At 44.3% G+C, this 23683-nt stretch overlaps 1 protein-coding gene across 1 annotated transcript; it reads left to right on the top strand.

Moving 5' to 3' along the window:
- The first annotated feature begins 10863 nt into the window (after window positions 1-10863).
- Window positions 10864-21378, top strand: LOC137167686 (serine/threonine-protein kinase PDIK1L-like). Its single transcript, XM_067569933.1, has 5 exons — window positions 10864-10963; window positions 11949-12577; window positions 14123-14339; window positions 16398-16644; window positions 18697-21378. The coding sequence occupies exons 2-4, from the start codon at window positions 12032-12034 to the stop codon at window positions 16625-16627; spliced, it is 993 nt and encodes a 330-aa protein (XP_067426034.1). The 5' UTR covers window positions 10864-10963; window positions 11949-12031; the 3' UTR covers window positions 16628-16644; window positions 18697-21378.
- Window positions 21379-23683: the final 2305 nt, after the last annotated feature.

Raw genomic sequence — 23683 nt, 5'->3', positions numbered from 1 at the left:
CAGTCCACAGCCCTGTGGAGCCCCATGGAAAACTGGAGTAGAAGGATCCTCCAAGGGACATGCAGATGGGGCAATTAGAGAGGTCAGAGAACCAGGAGGGGACAGAGTCACAGAAACCAAAGGACAAGATTTTGATGATGTGGAAGTTGGCTGACAGCTTGAGGAGGATGAGGATGGAGTACTGATTCTGAGATTTGGCTAGGAAGAGGTAATTAGAGACTAGTGACAAGGGCAGTGAGCCTGGGACTCAGGAGACGCAAGTTCTGTTCCCAGCTCTTCCATTGGCTCCTGGCTAGACAATCTCTCTTTGTGCACGGGGAAACTGAGGCTAATTATACTTACTTGTGTCTAGAAAGTGCTTTGAGATGTGTAGCTGGTAAGTGCTAAAAGCTATCGAGAGTAAGGGAAGGCTGCTCTTGTAGCTAAATCATAGAACTAAGACTCAGGAGAGCTGAATTCCAATCCTGCCACTGACTTGGAGTATGATGGTAGACCCTGAGCCCGCAATCTTTACTCTCACAAATCACCTGAAATAAGGCATTGCTCACTGAAGTGAATAAGGGCTGCTCACGTGACTGAAGGGAGCAGGATGGGGCCCTTAACCTCTCTGTGCCTCAGTTTCCTCATCTAGATCATGAGGTTTGATAGAACTCAGCTCACAGGCTTGTTGTGAGGCTAAATTCACTAAGGTTTATAAAGTGCATTGAGACCCTCAAATACAAGGTCCTATAAACACAAAAAGTACCTAAGAGTATATAAAGCCCTACATCATCATAAACCAGAGTAATTGAGAGATGGCCTGTGTCCTTGCCCAGTAAGTTTGATCAGTCAGGCTGGGTTGGCTCCTGGTCTCTTGGTTCAGGCGGGATGAAGGATGTGGTTTGTTCAGTTGAAGGTTTGGAGCTGCCTCTTGGAGTCCTGCAGTGGCTGCTTTTACGGGACAGCATGCACGCCACATACTTTGGCAGGCTGATCCTTGAACATTTGCTGTGTCCGCTGCTTTGTGGTTTGCATTTGCTCCCTCCTCTATCCCTGTTCTTTGTGATAAATAGGATCTGTTCCCTTTTGTCACGAGGGTTGGTTTGTCCGGGAGTTCATTCTTGGATTTGATCCACTGAGCGGGGCTGGTTCTTTATTTGATGTTAACACTCAATATTGATTTACTCACATATCCCTAAGATGTCTATTGATAGGTACTTTATAACTATATCAAATCAGAACTAAATGCAGGGGGGGAGGGGGAGATAATCCTGGCATTATTCCAACACTTGAAAACTTCTGTGCAAGAAGCAGCACCTCATCTGTGTTAGTGAGAAAGATGTCACAGGGGAATGTAACTTCCTTTTCCACTAGCAGAGCTTCATCACGGCAACCAGACGGCCTGGAAGAAGAGACAGAGCGAGAGCTGAATTAAAGAGAAAACAAATACAGTGGCGCTAAAAAAATTAACATACCAGCAAATTGCTCAATTTTCTGGCAAAATTGGATAGTTAGAATAATTTTCTTGTTCTATTAAGTCCTGCAGGTGCTTTATCTAAGCATTCCTCTCTGTCTCTCTCACACACACACAGACACACACACACTTTCCCACCCCTTCCCCTCTGAAACACACAGAGAATCAGAAAACAAGCTGATTAGCACAATGAGCAGAAGAATGACAGCAGAAAGTTTGAAAAGAGCCATCAGCCCTGCTTGAGCATGTGCTCCCAAGAGATCAGCCAGCTGTCCTGCCTTGGGCTAGCTTAGTGCTTAGTGCTTATGTCCTGCCTTGGGCTATCTTAGTGCTTAGCGCTGGGATGGAAGACCTCTGAGCTATTGCAGTAAGTGGAGCTCTTCCCTCTGAGTTACTGAAATAATACCCCAGCATGGTGCCAGGAGCTGCTGGAGAGGCTGCGTTTTGCATTAAACTGCGGTCAGGCCTGCTTGTAATCCTTATACATGCCAGTGTAGGAGTGTTAAACCCCAGTTTACTGGCTAAATTTCAACATGAGGTAATTGCCCCATTTTTTAAACGTCGTTCCTTCTGAATGGCTGGCTTTTTGACATCAGTGAAACCTACCTACAGCTCTAAAGCACCTATCACCATGGTACCTAAACATCTACGACATCCTGTTCTAGAAAAGGATACCATGCAGATAGAAGAATGACCACCGGAGGGTGGTAGTGCTGGTAGGCAAGGCAAGGTGTAAATTATGGAGAGGCAGAAGCTGATGAGAAAATAACAGCTCTATAAAATATTAGAAAATAAACATACATCGCCACATTCACAGGTGGCAGTGCGGGGTGTTCCAGAGGTGGTACTGATGTGAGCTCGGGATGGCTGCATGAAGCTAAGCGTGAGACAGGCAAGTCATTTTTGCACCATCCTATATTCTGCACATGCTACCACCATAGTAGGGGATAAATAGAGGACTTCAGTCTGCAAGGTTGTGAATCGGACACCCTTCGCCGGCACAAACAGTCACATTAGAACAAAGCTCCTGGAAGGATTAACTAGATGCTGAACCTATGTACCCTGCAATCACCGAGTGGAGGGCTTTGTTTCTCTCTGATGGCTGGCCACGTATGAAGCTAATCAGTGACTACTGCAGCTACGAGGCTTGTCCAATAGCTCAAGCAGTACTCATGCTTTTAGTGCAAGGGGTCCTGTGTTCAAACCTTGATGTCAGCCTAAGCGGGGTGGGTTACATCTGCTTAGAGTGTCTCAAAAGCGTAGGCTGAATTGCTGAGAGATTCTTGCCAGGCCAATAGCTCCCAGCTCTGTCCTCTCCACAGCTCATTGCTTTTTCAACTTCCCCAAACACTGAACATCATTTAGTTGCTCTAATCAATATGCCTACATCTCCCACATAAAAAGCTTATCCTCCTCGCACGTCTTCTGTTCCTCCTGTACAGTGCATGTACCAATTCCTTTCATTCTGCAGCCCATCTGCTGAGGCAGCAACTAGTTTATGATCAGGTTTTTTAATCAGGGTTTAAAAAAAAAAAAATTGCATGTGTAAAAGGTTCCAGGTTTTATCTAGTGGCTGGTGAAATATGGATGGAGTAAAGCAACTGCCATAAGAGTGTGACTCTCCTTTGCGTGTCACACGCTTATTACACCAATCATATTCTGTGTGCGTGTGGCAGAGCGGCGGACAGACAATGACAAAGAAAGAAGGGGGCATTATCCTAAATTTCCTCCCTCCCTTTGACGTTCTGGTTCTGTTTGATTCTCAGTGGCTAGGCAGACAAAGCCAGTGACTGGGGACTTTCTGTGGGAGGAAAGGCAGAGCTGCTAAATGAGCAGCAAAGCAAGTCATAGTGACAAACAGGTCCCAGGCCTTACTCCAGCCCCAAGACGGAAAAAACCAATTAGATTATCTAGTTCAATTATCAGATTATCTAGTTCCTCATGGGGGCACCAGCGCAGCATTGTTCCTAGCAGCACATTTGCTTGTGATTAAATGTAGAGAGCATTGTAAGTGTTACTCACGTTTGAAAGTCACTAAGGTGGGTACTGAGAGGTGGAAGGATCATACCGTGGGTAAGGCACTGGACTAGCACTCAGCGAGGTTGGGTTCTCATCCAAATGCACAGGTAACCTTAATTCTGGTATTTCCTAACTTTTGAGTGCTTGACTTTGCAACCTTAGTGTTCTTTTAATGTAGGGTTTGTGGGTGTAATTCCCTAGGTTTTTTAAAAAGGAAACTAAAAAAATAAATTCCACCATGTGGCATCATATTGACACCCACATGGTTGATCAGCAGTGTTGGAACCTTTCAATCCATGTCACAGATCAGATTTCTATCACTCGAACTAACAGTAACTGCTAGCAATAGTGGGTTGTCATCCTCTGTGTGGCCCAGCGCTAGCTGGAGATGAGACATAGGGTATGTCTGTACTGATGGCGGCAAACTCGCCGCCGTCAGATCAACCTATCTGGATCGACTGAGTGGTCTGTGAAGACCCGCTCAGTCGATCCAGAAGTCAATGTTGGTAAACCACCCCCTCAAGTGGCATAGAGCTGCATCATCGATGGTTCCTGTCAGCGCAGTGCAGTGAAGACACCACACAGAAGGGAAGCACAGCGGTCAACGGGAGTTACGCAAGCGACTCTGCGTAGCTCGCGTAACTCCCATTGACTGCCGCCGAATCGCCAGGGCAGTGTAGACCAGGGCATACACTGTGCCAGTGGGTTTCACAGCTACTTCCTGACTGCAAAGGAATGATGAGACTCAGGAATCATGGGTTCCATTCCAGGCTCTGGAGGGGCGTGTGCTAGGAAACAGACTTTTCTGCTTGCTTCCCCCACGTGTGACCCCTTCTACCTCATCCCCTCCAACCTGTCCCTGTCCTGGCTCTTTTTCTTACCACCCCTCACTCCTTGTCCCAGTCGCATTGTCCTGGACTACCCAGGCCTCATCTCCACTCCTGAGGCTTCTCATCTCAATCCCAGTTCTCCCTCCTAGTCCAATCTGTCTCTCCCTCCCTTCCCACTCAGGCTCCCAGGACTAGTCTTCCTCTGTGGGCTGTTCATCCACTTTCACTTTCCTCCCCGTTTGGCTCCTTCTCCCAGCCTCTTTGCCCAGCCAGTCCCCAGTTATGTGCCCACACCCCAGATCCTTGTCAGGTCCATCTCCCCTCCTCTGTCCCCCATCCCCCCACTCTTTTCTAATCCCAGTTTCCTTGTGCAGCCATTCCCCAGTTCCTTCCTCCTCCAGCTCCTCAGATGATCTCACTGGATCCCAGTCTCCCCACATACACCCTCATTATCTCTGTCTTCTTGCCCAACCAGTCCCAGCCTCCACTTTCCCCCAGCTCCCAATCCCAGACAAGCATGAGGGATCACAGGCCTCAAACCTGGGCCCACGGGTCCTCGGCTCGTGGCCACCTGAACCAGTGGAAAAGAGGCTAACAAAGCTCCAGCTCACAAAGAGCCCCAGATACAAAGCTCCTGACTGGGGGAGACACCTGGTCACACTGATTGGCGGGGCCACACTACTTAAACCAGAAAGAGGCAGAGGAAGTTGTGTGAGCAATTAGGTGAATTCCTGCCTCCTATGGATCCTGCCTACTTGCCGGAGCCCTGCCTTCCTTCCTTCCTGTCTGCTCCTGATTCCTGACACTGAGCCTGATCCTAATTCTTGCCTTCCTTATCCCAGACCCCTTGAGTGTTCCTGGTTTCTGTTTCCCTGCCTTGCTCCAGGTCCCTTCTCCTATGCCCTATGCTTGACACTGACTCTGGCTTTGACCCCTAGCTTTACTCTTGACTTTGGTTCCAGGCTCCTGACTCTAACTATTAGGCATGACTGCCATGCCCCAGGCCCTATAACTGCTTTTTCAACCAGTCTCAAACACCCCTTTCCCCCAGCTCCCAGTTTCCTTGCTCAATCAGCCCCAGCCTCCCTTTCCCTTTCCTCAGTTCCCAGTTCCTATTTCCTTGCCCAGCTGGTTCCAGGCTGCCCTTCCCTTTCCTTAGCTCCCGGTCCCCTTGCTGTTGTATTAATTTTGAGGGCATCAATGGGCCAACGCGGTTAACAAAACTCAGTCCTGGGTCAACATTAAACAGCGTTAAACAAGGTCTGGGGTATGGTATATAGAGATCTGAGCCTGTGTAGTACTGTGGAAAACATATCATTAAACATCTTTCTATTTCAGATAAAGAAAAGAAGGAAAAACAGTTAAAACATTTGAAATGTGAAGTATTAAGTATTAGCTGGAGCAAGTTTTTAGAAGGGAAACCCCTTTGTTTGACAGTCTCTCTTATTTTATCATAGGTGGTAATTGTCCTTCTGGGGAAAAGAGAAGATATTAGTTGAGATGGGCTGGAGCTGTTGTTGCTGCTGATGTTCAAGTCCAATCCCATTTCATCCCAGGTGGTGGTTAGGATCCAGCTGGAACTGGTAGAGGTGGTCATGTTTCTGGGTCCCTCTCTCTGGCCCAGTCTGGTTTGGTCATCTCTCAGGATTATGATGCCCAAGGCCCGGGGTCCCAGGAGATGGTGAGAGTGGTAGCCATGATGGTGAAGCTTCCTTTCATAGTCTCTGTCTGTTCTTTATTTTCCACCCAAAGTCTCTTTCTTTAAGGACTCCCAAAGGGAGTGATGGGTGAGCTAGCCCATCCCCTCAATATTTTGTCCATCAGTTAGGTCTACTATCCAACGCACAAATTTTGGTTCATTAATTTTCAGACCTACATTTTCTTGTTTAACAGGCATGATTTTAACACTGTCCCTGAGTTATATCAGGAAATGTTTTTGTTTGGACTAATTCAGTCTGTCTCCCTTTCATGCCTTTCCCCATCAACATTTGTTACCAGAGGTTACTGTGACATCTTATGAACTTTATATGGTTTACAGTTGAGCTCACAGTTAGGGTAAATTTGTAGGCTCAATTATCACAACATTGCCCTGCCTCTTCCAGCTCCCTTCCCCTTGCCCCCTGCTCTTCCCGCTCTCAATTACAGTTCTCTCCCCTCCAGTCCCAATCTCACCAATTTCCCAGCCTGGAGCAGCTGGGAGTAGCCATTGCAGGGAAAATCCAGCTTCATCCCTGCAGCCCTAGGTTAAAAGGCCCATGCTCAGTCCTGGCATATATAGGAGCTGGGAGGGAACGGCAAGTGCTCAGTCACAGTGGGGACGCCACATGTGCTGTCTGGTGAGCACTAGGAACTGTGAGAGGCTTGAACATGCTTGCTGAAGACAGAATCTTTGAAAATTTTTCTGCCAAAATCTAAGAAATCTTCACTGAGCATCTGCAAACAAATTTTTCAAAGACTTATAAATTGGGTCAGATTTTCACAGGAACAGCAAAAGGCTCATCCCTGAAAGGCCACTCCCCTGACTAATTTCAAATTCCTGCTCCATAGTATAGGGGCGCTAGAACTTCTTGAAGAAGAGGTTGTCAGAATTTTTTTAATATTCCAAAACAATGCATTTTCCTCTAGCCATGTTCTCAGAAATGGCTGAACTTCTTTTGGCTGAAACTCTCCAGAAATGTTTGGCTTGAGGCAGACACCTGGCATGGAAAATATCCCTCCAAGTGGTTAAAACGTGGCATTTTAAAGCCTGTTTAAAAAAGCAACTGAAAACAGGATCTTGTAATGGGAAATGTCAGGCAACCTTAATAACAGGCAATGTTACCGTCCTGCATATAATAATAATTAATACAAAATAAAACTCAATTTGTGACGTTGTGTAGATTTTACACCAGTTACCATTTGTAACTTGCCTTGTTTTAAATTATGTTTCCTTCATCTGTGATATATTTGACATTTCCACGTCTCACCAGTCCATTATTCTTTGTTTTTCTTTGCCTTTAGCCTAAAGCCATCATTCAAAAGCGAAATGTTTGCTCATGTTACAAAGCAAACATCTGGCTTCATTATGGAAAGATGTCTTCATATTTACATTATAGGTGCTTCTGGTAGTTAGTGCTGGAATTATGCTGGAGTACTACAGGGCAGAGCTTTCCTGATGGCAGGTTGTTGGCCCACTCCTGTTTTAATGAAAGAACAGAGCCACAAACACCTCCCCTCCCCCACTCTTTCTACCAAGAGGCACTTCAGCCTGACACATTGTAACTTTAATCAAAAGCTAAAACCTCAACTGACTCTTATTGTTCTACCCTTTGAAATGTTCACTTCAGTCTTTTTAAAATACCCATTTACTGCATAATAATTCAAGTCTGTCTGTACTTTGTATAATTCTAAGACTTAATTTAAGATTGTTTGTAAAACCACTCCACTGACCATTTTATCTGTTAATTTTACCCACTTTCAATATATTTGTAAAAACCCTATTTTAAGTATTAGAAGCCACACTGTGAAATGTAATATACCTACCTAATTGTGAAAGACACTGGCAAAAATGAAGTAATGTTTGCTTTGAAAATAATATGTGAATTCTTCAACTAGGAGTTGGCACTGAGTGATTGGAGTGTGAATGGCTGAGCAATTGAGGTGGGTGTAGACAGGGAGAGTGATTGAACAATTGGTCTGAGTAAGGGATGTCGAAACACAATGAAGAAAACACCAGCCTCACCTAAAACGTTTGAGGGAGGAAGAAAGGAGCAAAGATAATAACTTTTACCACTCAACTGGCTGAAGAGGAGTCCACCCTGATAACTTTGGAGTCAGCCCACTTCAAAGGACAAAATCTGATCAGGCTTGCAACAATGTGGGTGATTAAGGATCACACCAAATGCAGATGTAGCATGACAGAGCAAAAACCCATAGACTTACATGGGGTCTTTTTCCTATACAATGAGAAAGATGAAGGCTGGAGGTTCGGATCTACATCATCAACCATCCAGGAGTACCGATGCACATCGGCAGAACCTTGCTCCTCACCCTTGTGCTACAGTCACCTGGCCAGTGACTAACATGAGCACCAAGAGGCTGGTAACTACAACATCGGTGAGACCCCTATGTATGTTTGTCTGTCTCCCTGTCTGTGTATGTGTGTCTGAGTGTGAACGAAAGTACCAATTAAAACATGTGTCAATGAAGTATACTTTATTAGCAAGAATCTCTGTATTTGTAAAGCACAATATTGATATTGCTACAGTGTTGATCCTGTTTCCCTGGTATTTGCATTATTGGTACTATTTACCAAATTTCTGTATTCACAACAAACGTGGCTTGTTGCCTTATCCCCTGAAAAAGATCCTGTGATATTTGTTATTTGGATAACAAGGTCAGGCTATATGAAAGTGGGCAGCTGGAACTCTGGAATGAGTGTGACCCAACAAGGGATTTGGCCCAAAGTTAAATATAATCAGGAGTTATTAGGCAAATGTAAATGGGCCCAGGACATGAGAACCAGAAACCAGCAAACTTGCTGTGCTCGGTATGTGGGAGGCCTTCTAACCTACATTAATGCACTAGCTTTTGTGTAAATTATGTCCTTTAGTTGGTGGAACAGAGACAGACTAAATGATTTACAACTACTACATGCAGCTAATGAAGTTCTCCTTTAGCTCAGGTGAACTAAAGGAGAACTATAGCACTGAGCACCTACTGCTGAAGCTGTTCTGCTTTGTAGGAAATACCTAAATAGTCTTTGGAGTAGAGACTGGAACCTGAGTGTGCTACTTCTAGAGTCATTTTCATTCTGTCTCTGGCCCAATGGATATTTATTTCATACAAAAAGGAACAGCTTCAACAAGGAAAGATTAAAGAGCCCTGCTCTGCCCCACTATGTCACTGGTTAGAGCGCTGACTTGGGAGGTAGGAGACATGGGTTCAAGTCCTCTATCCAAGTCAGGCAGAGTGAGAATTTAAATATGGGTCTCCCCCATCCCAGATGATTGCTCAGGTAAAACAGGGGCACCACCACATTTTGTGCGGGGCCTCATCTGATATTCATGCTCTAAGGCAGCCTGTGAGAATACCTACTAGATCAGGCCCTGTAAGTGAAATAAGCAGAAAAATGCCTAGTTGGAGGATCCCACTGGGGCTTAGGTGTGGGCAAGGCTCCAGATAGCTTAGTGGCTTTGTACATGTGCACTGGCAGAAATGTAGGTGCCTACAGAATTAGGCAGCAATTGAGTAGGGTTTTAAAATTCTAAGTTTTGAATTTAAGTACCTAAAATAGCAGTTAGACACCTACATCCCTTTGTGGATCTAGTCCTCAGTATTTTACAGACATGAAAACAGACATAGGTTTAGTAGTAGTATTGGGAGTCACCAGATGATATTATTAGAGTTAATTTTACAAGGCTTGTTTAAATTAATGCATAAGCAGTTAGATCTTGGAGAAATGCTAGCTGTTAGTTGTGGTACAGTTCTTTTTAGAAGCTCTCAGTATCACTAATAAAATTGGTTCTCTCTGAATGGAATAATTTTTTGGCTGCAAATTTGCTGTCTATCGGAGATACCCTCAAGTGTGATATCAAAAGCACTGTGATCCCTGACATGAAGATCTTACAGTCTAGACAGACAACACAGGAATGTAGAGAAGGGTGGCTACGAAAGTAGTGTGAACTAGTAAATGATGATATAGTCCTTGTGAGGGGCATGCTTTTTTGCTGTAATAGGAGAAACAAATACTTGGTTGAGGGGAAGGCTGGGCTGTGTGAGATTGACAGGGAAGGGGCCTTGTAAGAAGGGAATTGAAGGAGTAATGGTGGAGTTGGGGTAGTCAATTATTTTTTGTCATGGTCCAGATTTCTTGGTCAAGGTATGGTCAAGGTCTCAGGACTCCAGAGAAACATTTTTCACCTTGTGTTCAACAAACACACACATTGCTGTATAATATACCCAGGGCCTACTACAGGGGTAGCCAGTAGGTGGATCATGGGCCAAATCCAGACCACCAGAGGCTTTTGACTAGTGTGGTACTCGGGGGAAAAAAAGGTTGAGAACCGCTGGTCTAGACAGACAACACAGGAATGTAGAGAAGGGTGGCTACAAACGTAGTGTGAACAAGTAGTAAATGATGATATAGTCCTTGTGAGGGACATGAGAAGATGGCTGGTGGCCTACAGAGATTACAGGCCCCAGCTTTCCATCCACCCTAGCAGGCCCCTGGGGTCTGTTGAGACTACATTTCCCAGCATGCATTGGTCCCATCTCTGAGCCGTCAGGGCCGATTGTTGCGCAAGGGATGCTGGGTGTTGGAGTCTCCTCGCCCACCCGCGCTTCAGAACGGGTCCCGGCTGGTTTTCAGAGCGCATGCGCAAGGGAGTTTTTCGGTGGAGGAGGGGCTGCGCAGTAAGTGGCTCCGCTCACAGAGCCGGGCGAAGAGTTCGCGGGCGGGCAGGTGCGTGGCCGCGGCTCCACCCCTCTGGATCCTGATTGACGCGCGTCTGTGCCCGGGGCTCCGCCCCCTCCTCGCTGGTTGGCTGGTGCTGGCCAATGGGCGGTGGGCTCTGGCCGTGGCGGGAAGTGCGGCGGCGGTGAGGTGCCCGCCCGGCCGGCTCGGAGCCAGCGCGTGCGGCGAGCAGCGCGTTTGTGAGGGGAGCCATGGAGACGCCGAGCGGTGAGGGGCGTCCGTCCCCGCTCCGGGCTGCCGGGGCCCTGGGGAGCCTCCGCCTCAGAGTGCGGGGCAGGGCCGTTGCTGAGTGAGGGGGCAGGACTCGTGGGCGGGTGATGGCCGGGCCGTGGGGGTGGGGGATGGGAAGGGTGGGGGGGGGCTATGGAGGGGGGGGCTGGGAAGAGTGGGGGGGGTGTTGGGGGATGGGATGTGGTGATGGCTGGGACAAGAAAGGGGGATGGGCCATGGAGGAGAGGGGGCTGGGAAGGGTGGGGGGTGTTGGGGGGTGGGATGTGGTGATGGCTGGGCCAAGGGGGGCTGGACTGTAGGAAGGTGATGGCTGAGAGGACTGCAGAGGCAGGGACGTGGGAGTTTGGGGTTGGGAGTCAGGACTAGGGCTGGGGGGAAGGCGAGGGTGGAGCTGGCCCTGGGGGGGTGATACTATGGGTGGGTGAATGTGGCGTATCAGTGTGGGAGTGGGCTGAAGGAGTGCAGTGCTGTGGTGAGGTGGGGTAGGCTGAGTTAGTGTTCCTGTCAGTATGTTCCTGTCAGTCCAGCATGATTTGAAGGGCCAGTGTTGGCAAACCAGCTTCTGCTAGAAGCTACTGCCCAGGTCGTGACTTCCTCCTTCCCTCCCCGGCTTGGGAGATGCAGTCTGCATGAGGAAGGTCACCCCCCCCCTTTTTTTTTAACCAAATGTAGTTTGTTGTGTTCACTGTTGATGCAGCAGTTCAGCTCTGTACAATGCCATTTTGCACTGTACCGCAGGACTGTGCTGAACAGTGATTCTTGAAAGCTCTGTCCCTGCTTGATTTCTTTCTTAAAATCCCACGGTTGCTACCAATCCCTATGCAACGGATTTCTATGTTCTAAGCAACACAAAATACAGACCACTAAAATAAAAGTTAGGATTAGTCAGTACCACATGATGCATTGGGCATGAGCTGTCAGATTTTTTTACCAAACTACTTTCCTTGTCTTTCTCTTTCAGGATTTTGCTGCAGGTGAAAGTCTGAGGAGTGTTATGACTTCAAAGGTCTTTTTTGACTGTTGCCCATTGGGCCACAAAGAGAGATGGCTACCGAAGCTAAGTACAGCATTGTACGGGAAGTGGGCAGAGGGAGCTATGGGGTAGTTTATGAGGCAGTGGTCAGTCAAACCAGAAACAAAGTGGCAGTGAAAAGGATGCATTGTAACGTACCTGAAAACGTGGAACTGGCTTTGCAAGAGTTCTGGGCCCTGCAAAGTGTTCAGAGCCAACATGAAAATGTGATCCAGTTAGAAGAGTGTGTCTTGCAGAGTGGCCAAGTCTTTCAGCCAATCAGCCGCCAGTACAGGAAATCAGACAATCATCTGCTACTGATTGAGACCTGTCTGAAAGGGCGGAGATGCATGGACCCCAAGTCTGCCTGTTTTCTGTGGTTTGTGATGGAGTTCTGTGATGGTGGAAACATGAATGATTTTTTGCTGTCTCGCAGTCCAGATTCCCAGCTAAATAATAGCTTTATGCAGCAGCTGAGCAGTGCTGTTGCTTTCTTGCACAGAAATCAGATTGTGCACAGAGACCTGAAGTCAGACAATATTCTTATTTCCCACAGCCCTGGAGGTCCTGTAGTAAAGGTAAGAGGGTAATCGTTCTCTGCTGCTGCTCTTCAATATATAGGTCAGGTGTTAGGCTAATTGCATTACTTGCACTGAGTTGGTCCCTTGGGTAACAGTGTTATATTCATTTTCCTCGTTTGTTCCCTTCCCTTTTTAGGAAAGGGCGGGCATGTCACCTCTCTGAGACTCAAAAGAGAATTTTGGTAAAGACATGGGGCAGTCAGTTGCTTTTAGGATTCTTGGGGGAATCCTGAGAAAAGCATTTCTGTAACACCTTTCATGTACAAGATATTCCCTTGAGAAGAAAATTTTAGGACTGATTCAGTTATAAACCACTACCTAGCCACTGTGTGTTCCAGATCAGTGATTGAATATTTTCTCATTGATTTCAGTGCAATGTCACTGTTGGGTCCAGGTCTTATTGGACCAGGTGTTATACTGGATAACACTGAGATGAGGGATTTACCACACTAAACTGTAGAGGATACTGCTGGCAGAGAGGGTCTTTTAAATACACTCTGGACTAAATGATTGCAGCTAACTTTACTGAACTATCATTCTTGCTTTCTGGAGCAGATTTGATTTGTCCTTTGGGGGTGTGGGAAGGAAGCATGAAGATATTGAGAATAAGGGTCTGCAAAGGTTTATACAGCATCTTCCCTTATTGGTGGACCTACAGTCCTCATACACTTGTCAACACTTTGAATAGTGTAGCCTCTACCTCTGCTTGCTGTTTTGGATGCAAGATGTTTTCTTGTCTCTTGCTTCATCTGAGCTCCTGCCATGGGTCTTTATGGTTAAAATGAGACTAATTCTTTTCCTTACAGAGACAGACTGAAAACAAGTCTTTCTCTGTAATAATTCAATGGGACGAGCAGCTTAGCAGCAAGGAGGTCAACTCAGTTTACTCTTAAACTCCCAATTCCATGGGAGTTCCAGTAGTTAACTCAAAGGATGGTAGGTCTGTCCCTTGTGGGTAACCCAGGTTTTGGTCCTCCAGATCAATATTGGCATATGCTTTCACCTTTGGAGCAGCCAAAGGACACTTGAACTGATGTCTTGTTATTCAATACAGATAATAGTGGATAATACAGTAGAGTTCAGAGCACTCGACGTAGCTACTGCTCAACTGATGTTCTACTCTGTTCATGCCTGTATGCACAGTGCTTTAGAGATTTATTGATAATCTCTAATAGTTTAGACCCAGTTAGATCTAGTCAAACTTGAGTTTCCTCAAGGATAATGACTATAAATGTTTGTGGGTGTGTGTGTGTCTCATAACCCTTAGGAGGAGCTACAAGCAGCAGGAGTGGAATGGGGAATTGAGACTACCTAAGATCCACTAAGATTGACATCTAATAAAATGTAATTTGCACTGAATTGTCTGAAATGTAAACTCACACCATAAGCCATTATTTTTAACCTCATTGGTAGCTAAAGCAAAATCTAATGGTGCCAATGAAACAATTTACTGACTCTGGTCTCTCCTCTCCCTTTCTGCCCCCCTTTGAATGTTACAGGTAATGATGGTGACCTTCTAATTTCTTCCCTTTTTATCCATAGGTAGCAGACTTTGGCCTGAGTAAGATATGCCAGGGGAAAGTGAATGTGAACCAGCATTGCTTCTCTTCAGCCTGTGGGTCAAACTTCTACATGGCACCGGAAGTGTGGGAAGGTCGCTATACTGCCAAAGCTGATATCTTTGCCCTTGGGATCATTTTCTGGGCTATGGTAGAGAGGATTACCTTCAGGGATGGAGACTCTGAGAAGGAATTGCTTGGTGAGAGTAATTGCTGTACAGCCAGCAATGAGCCCTAATTTATAGATCATTTTCCTGCCCTATCCCCAGCAGTCTTTTAAGCCCCAAGGATTCTTCTCCCAGGCATAGTTACAACCATTTTTATGGCATAGTATTGGAGGTGGCTTCGTCTGGAGTCCATCAACATTTCTCCACATCTCCACCAGAGGTATTGCCAGAAGTCTGAAAAGCCATCTTCCCCTTTCTCCCTACCCCTTTCCTCCTGTCGAGTCTGCTTCCTTTGCAGGACTCTGCAGTCTTTAAGACCTAAAAGCAGCATGTCAGAGCACATTATCTTAACTGTACTTTTATTTGAACAGCTTTATTGGGCTTTTATGGTCTCTCTTGCTTTTCTATTTATAAAGACTTTTTGGCCAGGAGAAGAAAACTTGTCATCTGACTTGATCCATCCATTGGGGAGGGAGGAGGGTTTGGGAGATCAACAGGTGCTCAGCAGAAATGGGACTAGCACCAATGAAATTAAAAACAAAAACAACCAAACTCCAAAACAAAATCCCCAAACACATTCAAAAGGAAATATACTGTAACTCAGAATTAAATTCCATTGGTGAGGCACTGTCAGTGTAGCCGCACTCTACAGTCAAGATTCAGCAGCTTTCTAGCCATGTATGCTCTACCTTGTTACTCCTGCCATAAACCTATCCTTCCCAGAAGGTGGGCAGATCTACAATTGGTACATTTTGTCCTGCTGATAGTGGTGGTATATTAAAAGGCCACAAGGCAAAAGAACCATCCCAAGGATTTTAAGGACACTTAAGAAAATTAGGTTATAACATTCCAATGGGTCTAGAAACCCAAGAATCTATGGGCATGGATGGTCTAATACTACTATTGTAAAGTTATAAGAGCCTGGGAGGAAAAAGCATGATTTTATATATATAAGCCACAAGGTGCTTTATAATTAAGTGATTCCAGGAATGTCTCCTGCAGCCGCAAATCCACCTTGAAAGAATAGAATGACCATCTTTCAAATTAACATACTAATCCGAGGCATCTCAACTCGTGCTCAAGGAAGTCCCATATACATAATGTTCACACTCTCTTTTTAAATACCTAAAGTTATAATAATTTCAAGTCACAAAGGCATTCAGGAAAAGGCTCCTTTTGCTGAATGGCTGCTTTATGCTTATTTTCAAAACATAATGAAATTAAGAACGGAGATCAGTTCCTTTTCAAAATTTAAACAGCAAAAAAACATTCTAGTTCTTGGCTAGAAAAACAGTAAATATTCTGGGTCTGAGACCAAGGCATGAACAGACTTCATTAAAGGTTATTCAATAGCCGCCCGCCAACTTGAGATAAGAGACTTGTCTGGCTAACCTCCATATACAGATTGGTTATTTCCTTTGAAACATTTATTCCATGCTTGCTGTGAGAGAAGAGCAGCTTGGCTGAGCAGAGATTTTTTGCTATCTCTTTGGAACCCAGTTAATTCATTTTAACCAGTGAATTTATTTACATTTCTTTTCCTTAATTTTGCTGAGGAGAAGCTGTATCCAGCAGGCTGGATAAAGGTAAATGGAATATACTGCCACTTATTATTAAAAGTTGTTTGGCTTAAATAACTGAATCACTTATTTGTTCAGTTAACTTTTTTCTGTGTCATCTGAAACAACACAATCTGCCTCTGTCTTTCATAGAGTTTCCAATTCTGCTAATGCAGTAAAATTAACTGAAGCAGAGTGGAATGGGGAAAGCTCTTTGCAATGAGATATTTTCTTTGCATGTGATCCCTATAATCATTTGTGATTTAAGTGTTTGTTTCCCTCTGCTTGATGCACAGCTGTGCAGAAATGGGGGTATGACTACCTTGGTGGTTCCTATATTGGCATTAAGCTTGTTCTGGGGCCAGTCTCTTATAACACTTGTCTTGGCAGTAGCTTCTGAAATTGGGTTTCATGTGCTGCTGATCTTCCAAGTAATAAATCTTGTGTTGCGTGTGGTGTGGATGAACATATTATTGTGCGGATTCTCTTTTTCCTCCAGTCTGACTTCTCCCTCTTTCTAAACTATTCCCAGGAACCTACATCTGTCAAGGCAAGGAGCTTATTCCTGTTGGGGAGGCGCTGTTGGAGAATCCCAACATGGAACTGCAAATTCCTCTGAAGAACAAGAGGTCCATGCCAGACGATCTCTGCAGACTACTGCATGACATGTTGACTTTTAATCCAAAGGAAAGACTGGATGCCTTCCAACTAGAAATTCTAATCAGGAGAATATCTTATGGAAAAAAGCGCCAACGCTCATAGCAGCAAAGAGTGCTCAGGTTGGTAATGGGCTAGTCTCATTTCAAACTTGCAATCCTAGCTTTTCACATTGATTTGATTTGGCCTAAATTTTTTAAATCTAAAAACAGTTCCCTCGATTAATTGCTTGCTTTCTTTCAATTTGATCGCATCTTTCACTGTCAGGATAGCTGCTCTATAGGAGGAATATTTTTGGTTCAGTACGTTGCATGGTCCCATGAGTGGCAACAGCTCAGCAGCCTTATAGGTAATAAAACTGGAGATAAGATACCAGTGTCAAATTAACCTGTTTCTCTTTAATAAGCACCTGTAATGGGTTTTAACTATGATCGCCCTTTAGTGCTCGGCCTCCCCTTAGTCCACCCCAGCACAACTTTTATAGGACTGTTTATGTGACCTTCCTCTCCACCACATATCCATATGGCTGTCATCTCCTTTAATCTTTGTCTGCTTCCAAAAATGAGGCCAAGTAACCAGCACCTCTCCAAGGAGTTGTCACTAGGAATGAAAGTGTGGAGTCTTTTTTTACTGTATTAGCTAACTCATGGTAAAATCCTAGTATGGAGAAGCAGTTGTAGTTTTCACATGTATTTGTTACTTTTGTGTTACCATGTATTTTCCTAGAGTGGAAACACCCTTAAAAAGTGTTGTTTGGCATTCTCTTGTATGTTAGACAGGTGTGAGCCAGGTTATGTAATGAAAAGTTGATTGCTCTTTTAGTGCCCAGAACCCTCTTGGGTTGGGGGTCATGTTGTACTAGTTGAGGTGCTGTACACAGAGAAAGGTGGGGTTCCTGCCTCGGACTGCTTTTACAAATGGGCCTCAATCCTGAAATGGAATCTACTAGAATGGATCCCTGTGCCCTATGAAAATCATGCTGCCTATTAGGTCTGACTTGTGTTCAGACTTGAAAATTTTGGCCCTAGTCATTGCATGTTACTCAATGACCTTTTGTGTTAATGTTTGTTTTGAGAATAGACTGTAGCAGCTTTGTTAAAAGCTCAAGTGTGCACTACAGAGATTTCAGGAATTCTGTCTGTCAAATGTTTTGTACATTGGAAGGAGGAAACAAAAAGCCATTAATAGGTGTAGTGACCAAAACACTTCATTCTGTTGCAAATTACGCTAATTCACTGTAATTTTCTAATTGCTGCCTCTTTTTTTAAAAGTCAGTTATAAAACTGTTCTCCGTAGTGGACTGCAGAAACAGTTGAAACTAGCTGCAATAGAGGCTGATACCAAACTTTAAAAGACTATCAGTTACCTTTCTATTGTCCCCAAAGGGGTCTCTTGAATCCTTTCCTCAGTGAGGGAAATGCCAGCTTTGTTGCTGAAAAATACTGGACTCTCTCAAACCTACCATGCTGCAGCAGCACAGTTGCCTGCACAGCAGGTAATATGTACAGTGTTTTCTTTCTCGAACTGGGAATGACTTTTGGGCACCTCCTGTTCATATCCCCTTGAGAAGCAAATGACTCCAACCTGAAACTCATGGTCTGAGGCACTGTCATGCCCAGCAGTATACTAGCTATCAAATCAGTGTTAGAGGGTTTACTGTCACGTGACTGGATTCTTAAGCTAATGGGGGTAGAAGAGTGTAAAAGATGTAAAACTGATGACGTTGCCATGGTGGTTGCAATGTTTTAATGGTAAATCTGGAGACTGAAGTCCTCTCTCTGAATTGCAGTTACAGCAGGGCCGTGGCAGTGCAAATTTCCCAACAAAGCCCTATGTGGCTGTCTCTGTCCCCTTTTCAGCATTCTCCTCTGAGGAGACAGGTTAGCTCACTTGATACTTGCTCCATTTTTGACCTTTCAGTTGAACCAGTGGTTGAACCGGTGGTTTAGCTATGTAGAAAGTTGTACCCTAGGAATTGGTCTCAAACCACTAACCAGCCATCAGACGGCAAAAGCTTTCAGTTGCCACCAGTCTGGGCTGGAACTGAAACTGAATCTCCCTGCTAAAATGTAATCTGAAGTAGGGGTTCTTGTTCCTTAGAATGCTAGTCTAATTAAAATCTGACTGAGAGGCCTGGTGATGAGGTCTTTGATTCTGATTGGCTTCTTCCACAGCTCCTGTGTTCCATTGTTACCATCACACGGGCATCCTGACCAATACCTCTGAATTCTCCTTGAATGAATGGCTTGACCCTGAGGGAGACTGGTCAGAATAAATCTTTACTGCTTCCGATTTGCCCCAATGGTTGTATGTAAAGTAACAATTATTTATTTGTATAGTAACTTTAATATGCAAGTCCTACACAGATGGATCAATTTTTTTAATGCAGAATCTGTGTTCTTATATTTATATTCATTTAGATAGTGTAGGTGCAAACTTGGCTGAAGTGGCGTAGAGGCTATAGGGACAGATTATTCCACTTAATATGCTCACTATACAGAGGAATTTCCATCCTGAATCTTTAAACAAGCCACTCTATTTCCCCAGCCAATCCTTTTTTACCATGCCATTGGGATGCTGTGAATACCCTCTGTAAGAACCACAAACACACATACACAAACAGTATGTGCAGACTGATTCTTCCCTTTTATAATAGTCAGGAAAGATGTTAGTGTGGGGCTGCCAGCCTTATCAACTCAGTGGCCATGCTTTGTAATGTCAATACCAATATACCCTGTCCCTGGCACAGAAGATGGGGATTGCCTGGTGCAGTGTTTTTAATTAGAGCTTTCTGTGTAATTCCTTCATTCCATGGTACTTGGCCATGTAACTAAATGGTGACTGTTTTTTAAAGAGTTGGCATGGTGTAATCTAACCAGTTTGTCCAAAAATATTCTAGAACAAGCAGGATGTATTTTCTTCACAGTAGTTTATGAATATTCTTGCTTAGATTAACGGAAACATGTTCTTAAAATAAATACAAACACTGTTTAAGATGCCAAATTGTTATTAGAATGTATGCGTCACTCTCACTTTAAGTAGTTTAGCGACTGAAGCTGCCTGCTGTGTTAGCTGTTTGTGCCAGTCATTCTGACAGGGGAAATGAAAAGGACTGAACTGGCGTATTGGCAGGTAAATAGGGACTCTAATTTTCAACGTCTGAAAGTAGTTAATGCCTCTGTGTGTGAAGTGGGATTGAGCTCTTATCTCTTTCTAAAAGCCCTTCATTCCAGGAAGGTAACTAACTAGCTCGGGTTTCCTTCTCCCCCTTCCCCCCATGTCTCTTCTTGCTCCAGGCTGTATTTTAATTTGTAGTGTAGAGGTGGGCTACAGTATCTTTGGACACAATTGATTTTATGAGATAGGAATGTATTGTCAGAGGAAGATAGACTAGAGCCCCTCCTTTAGCCTCCATGTAAGCCTAGGCCATAAGGAGACCTTGCCAACACAGAGGCATCTTGGGAGGGGGCTACCAACCCAGAGAAAAGTGTGATGTTTTGGGGGGAGGAAACAGGTAACTGATGTGAAAACTTCACAACAGTCTTGCTTATGGAGAGAGACCAGTGCTTGGAATTAATGGCAAAAATTGTTTGTTTGAAATATCTTGTGACAAACTTTTAAAAATTAGTCAGATTTCTGAGCCTTGTCTTTCTGCTGTGGTTTGCTATTGCTTGCAAACCAATCTCCTTCCCTCTATCCCCTCCCCCTCCCCCTCCCTTCTGGCAAAGAGCTGAGATTGCAGTATAAAAGCTGCTGCATTCCCTCATCTACAGTAGAACCTTCCCTAGAATATAATCCACGCTACTTACTTGTTCAACCTGGACGCCCTAGTGAGCTTCACAGGAAGACGGGGAGAACTCCCTTTATGGCTTGGTGATGCCTACCGTTGTAAAATGCTGCACTTCACCGATATCTTGCCGACTCAAGTCATCTGAGCTCTAGCTGGAACCACTACTGATCAGAGCTGCTGCAGGAACACACTCAGCTAAACTCTCCTTTATAAAACGTTTGGGGAAAAACCTCACATTTCTTACCTTACTGCTGGTGGAAGTTGCTGGCCTGGCAGTTCTAGAGAGGGCAGTTCAAATGTTAGTTAGATTAGTTGTAGCAATTAAAGGAGTTGGTTCTCCCCAGCCTGTTCAGCATTACTTGGAGGGATAAAGTTGGACAGGTTCAGGCAGGAGAGAATGGGAATCTGAAACTCATTTGTCATCTGGAAATTTTAGATGTTTTTGGAAAAGGTTCTTGTCTCATGAAAGCAATGAGACTATTAGTAACTGTGCTTTGGCTTTGGTCTGCTCTTCTGCCCATGCAATACTGCCTAATTTTACCTCTTGCTGGTCTTCCTGTGGCTTCGTGCCTCTCAAGTTATATGGCTCATATCTCATGTTCTTTCTTATCAACTATAGCACCAGCTGAGTTTTTTTCCTCTAACGAGCTTTAGGCTGCAAAATGGTTCAACCTGCTTTACTGAAAAAACTATTTCTTAAAAATTTATTTCTTCTTCCTGCTTTCTTCACTCCCACAACTACTGAAACTTTGCTGTCTGGCTGTCCACTTCCATCTGTTCTCAGAGCAGGCAAAGTCTGCTAGTCTTGTGGAACCATCATAGTTGAGGAGAGTTAAACTTTGGAATGTAGAACTGTAACTAAGTTTACACCATGCAATAAACCACTTAAGGCACTTTAAATGTTTGTGTGGTACAGGGTTGGCTACTCACTGTAACTCTTGCTTGTTTTGATAAACTATGTTGATGTTCCCCACAGCCTCTGTGCTAGAAATACTTATTTGTATGTGTGTGCTTTTGTTACTTCACACTGTGTATTTTAAATTTAATAAAAGGTTTTATACAGACATTGTGTATCCCTATTCTGGTCATGAAGCACTAAATTGTGACACCGCCCACATGGAAGGAATTGTCAGTAAAGTGGATGGCCCTTGTGGAAAGCTGTTGCTTCAGTGAGTGAAGAGACATGATTCTCAGCTTTTATTATTTACATAACTAAACGCCTCAGGGGAGGTTTGGAATCTCTTCTTGGTTACCTGTCTTGTGCTCCTGATGCGCTTGTTCCTAAAACTCCTCCTCATCTGTGACATAATGTGATGCTGAAAGCAAATAGGGATAACTCTGTGGGAAACAATCTTGCACTTGCACAATAATGGGACGAGGTCACCCAATAAATCTCATCCATTTTTAACTTCTATTCTGTCCTACAGAAGGTAGCAATTCTTGAGGATTGAGCCCATAGTTGGGGAGGGGAAGGAGTTTATGCATGGAAGGCACAAACTGAAGATGAACATGGCCTGGAATAAAGAAACATCCTACTTCCACCCCGTAGGGGAGAGGTGACAGAAAACTGGACCATGGGAGTTTCTATGCTACCAAAGTTTCTTTCTTCAAAGTTAAACTATAGTCATTTAAGAAAGCGAAATGTTGACAGTCAGTTAGAAGTTGCCTTCACATTCGTTGGGCTAATGTACGTTTTGTTTATTTGAAACTAGTTCCATGACAGACTGGTTCAAAACTCCTTCTGCACATCAAAGTGTTATCCTCTGCTTTTTATGTTTGTGCTGACTTGGCGTACTTTGGTTGGTTATTCTGCAGCAAGTGCTTGTGTTAACTCGCACAGTGCTGAGAACTTCTGGTCTCAGAACACTTATGCTCAGAATTCTCAGTATGAAAGTTTAGGGACTCAAAGCAATGCTAGGGCTACGGTAAGTGAATGCCATTGTGCTAAGTACCTCACTCTTAATTACTGGAACCGTTGAGTCCTTAGTAGGATGGCTTCTGTAATATTTAAGCAGTAACACTGGCTAGATTTAGAATACAATATTGCAAAATATCCATGCTGATATATAGGAAGTATATTCTTTCAACAGATGAAAATGCAGGGGTTGAATTCTGACATATACAAAAGGGGCGGGGAGTCTCTCAGATCCTGCTAGAAGAAGGGACTACCAGAGCAAACACACCATTGGCAGACAGTGAGCAGGCTCCCTGACTGAAAACAGGGAAGGCTAAGTTTGCATGTTGAATGAAATGAAAAGTTTGGCAACTTTCTTCCTGGCTCTGGCCTGTGGCTTTCAAGTCCTTTGGCAGCTACTACTAGAATTTGTCATAAAAAGCATCATACCTGTTCCACTCTTGTCACTCACCTAAACTTTTCTTCAAGGACTAAGAAAAACCCCTGAATTTCTTTTCAGGTTGGAGAGGTCTGAGAGTACCTGTGAGATAGGATTAAGGCATTTAATTTCTTGTTCATGTTTGAAGAAGTGGGTTCAGTGTGATTGTGGACTATCGCAGTGAAGCAGCAGAATAGCCTTTAAAAAAATTGCTTTGGGTTGTAGCCAGTACAGCGCGGCTGCAATATCTTCCCCTCTGTATGTAAAGCAGGGATGGGATGGATTAAGCCAAGTGCTAGAGGAAAATTCAGTAGATGGGGCTCTGCTCTCTTGAACCAGTGCTGTTAAGGGACACAATGCTCTGACAGGTTCTGGCATTTGAGAGGAGATATAGAACCAATTCTTACCTTGGCTGGTCTTTGAAAACACTCCAACACCTTTTACAGTAATAGGAGTTTTAGGTCTAGTGACCTTAGATACCTAAATTCACTCTCCTGCATTGGCCCTAGCAGTTTAAACTGGCTACACTGTTCCTGCCTGCCTGTCCTAAACTTTTGTGATAGTGTTACTATGTCCTGTTTAACAGCTACTGTATTCCATTATACAGGCTGGATGTCCATGGTGGGTGAGATGATACATCTGTATTCAATCAGTTTGCAAAGCACAGTGGAGATATTTCTGTGAGCACAATGCTAGGGAACATTTAAATTCTGCAGTATCATCATGATGAATGGGGTAGCACTTTAAAATGACGTTAACAAGCTTGTACATTTCCACTATCTCTCTGTCAATCCCTGTTACTCTTTCAAAAGCCTTTTTGCTGCTAATTGATTTCGCCAAGGCTTTTTTAAATTGAATGTGGCAATTGCCTCTCTTCTAAGCAGTACCAGGCTTCTTTTCCTTTAGAAGAGATGCAGGAGTGGAGACCCTAAATTGAATGTTCTTTCTATTTGAAAACAATTATGTTAATCTACAGACACTAGTTTCTTGTTACAGCAGTGCCCATTTGCCTACATTCAGGCCCTAGTGTTTGCGCTG

This window comes from Emydura macquarii, unplaced genomic scaffold, assembly GCF_026122565.2.
Source record: "Emydura macquarii macquarii isolate MOO-44397 ecotype Brisbane River unplaced genomic scaffold, CSIRO-AGI_Emac_v2 contig_2960, whole genome shotgun sequence".
Classification (NCBI taxonomy): domain Eukaryota; kingdom Metazoa; phylum Chordata; order Testudines; family Chelidae; genus Emydura; species Emydura macquarii.
Note: the sequence above shows the minus strand (reverse complement) of the source record. Positions and strands in the feature narration are given on the sequence as shown.

Excerpts from the sequence above, each read along its gene's own strand:
- LOC137167686 (XM_067569933.1), top strand. The coding sequence starts at position 12,032 with ATGGCTACCGAAGCTAAGTACAGCATTGTACGGGAAGTGGGCAGAGGG. Across the intron at positions 12,578-14,122 it reads CTGGAGGTCCTGTAGTAAAG|GTAGCAGACTTTGGCCTGAG; the intron begins GTAAGAGGGTAA and ends TTTTATCCATAG. Across the intron at positions 14,340-16,397 it reads CTCTGAGAAGGAATTGCTTG|GAACCTACATCTGTCAAGGC; the intron begins GTGAGAGTAATT and ends AACTATTCCCAG.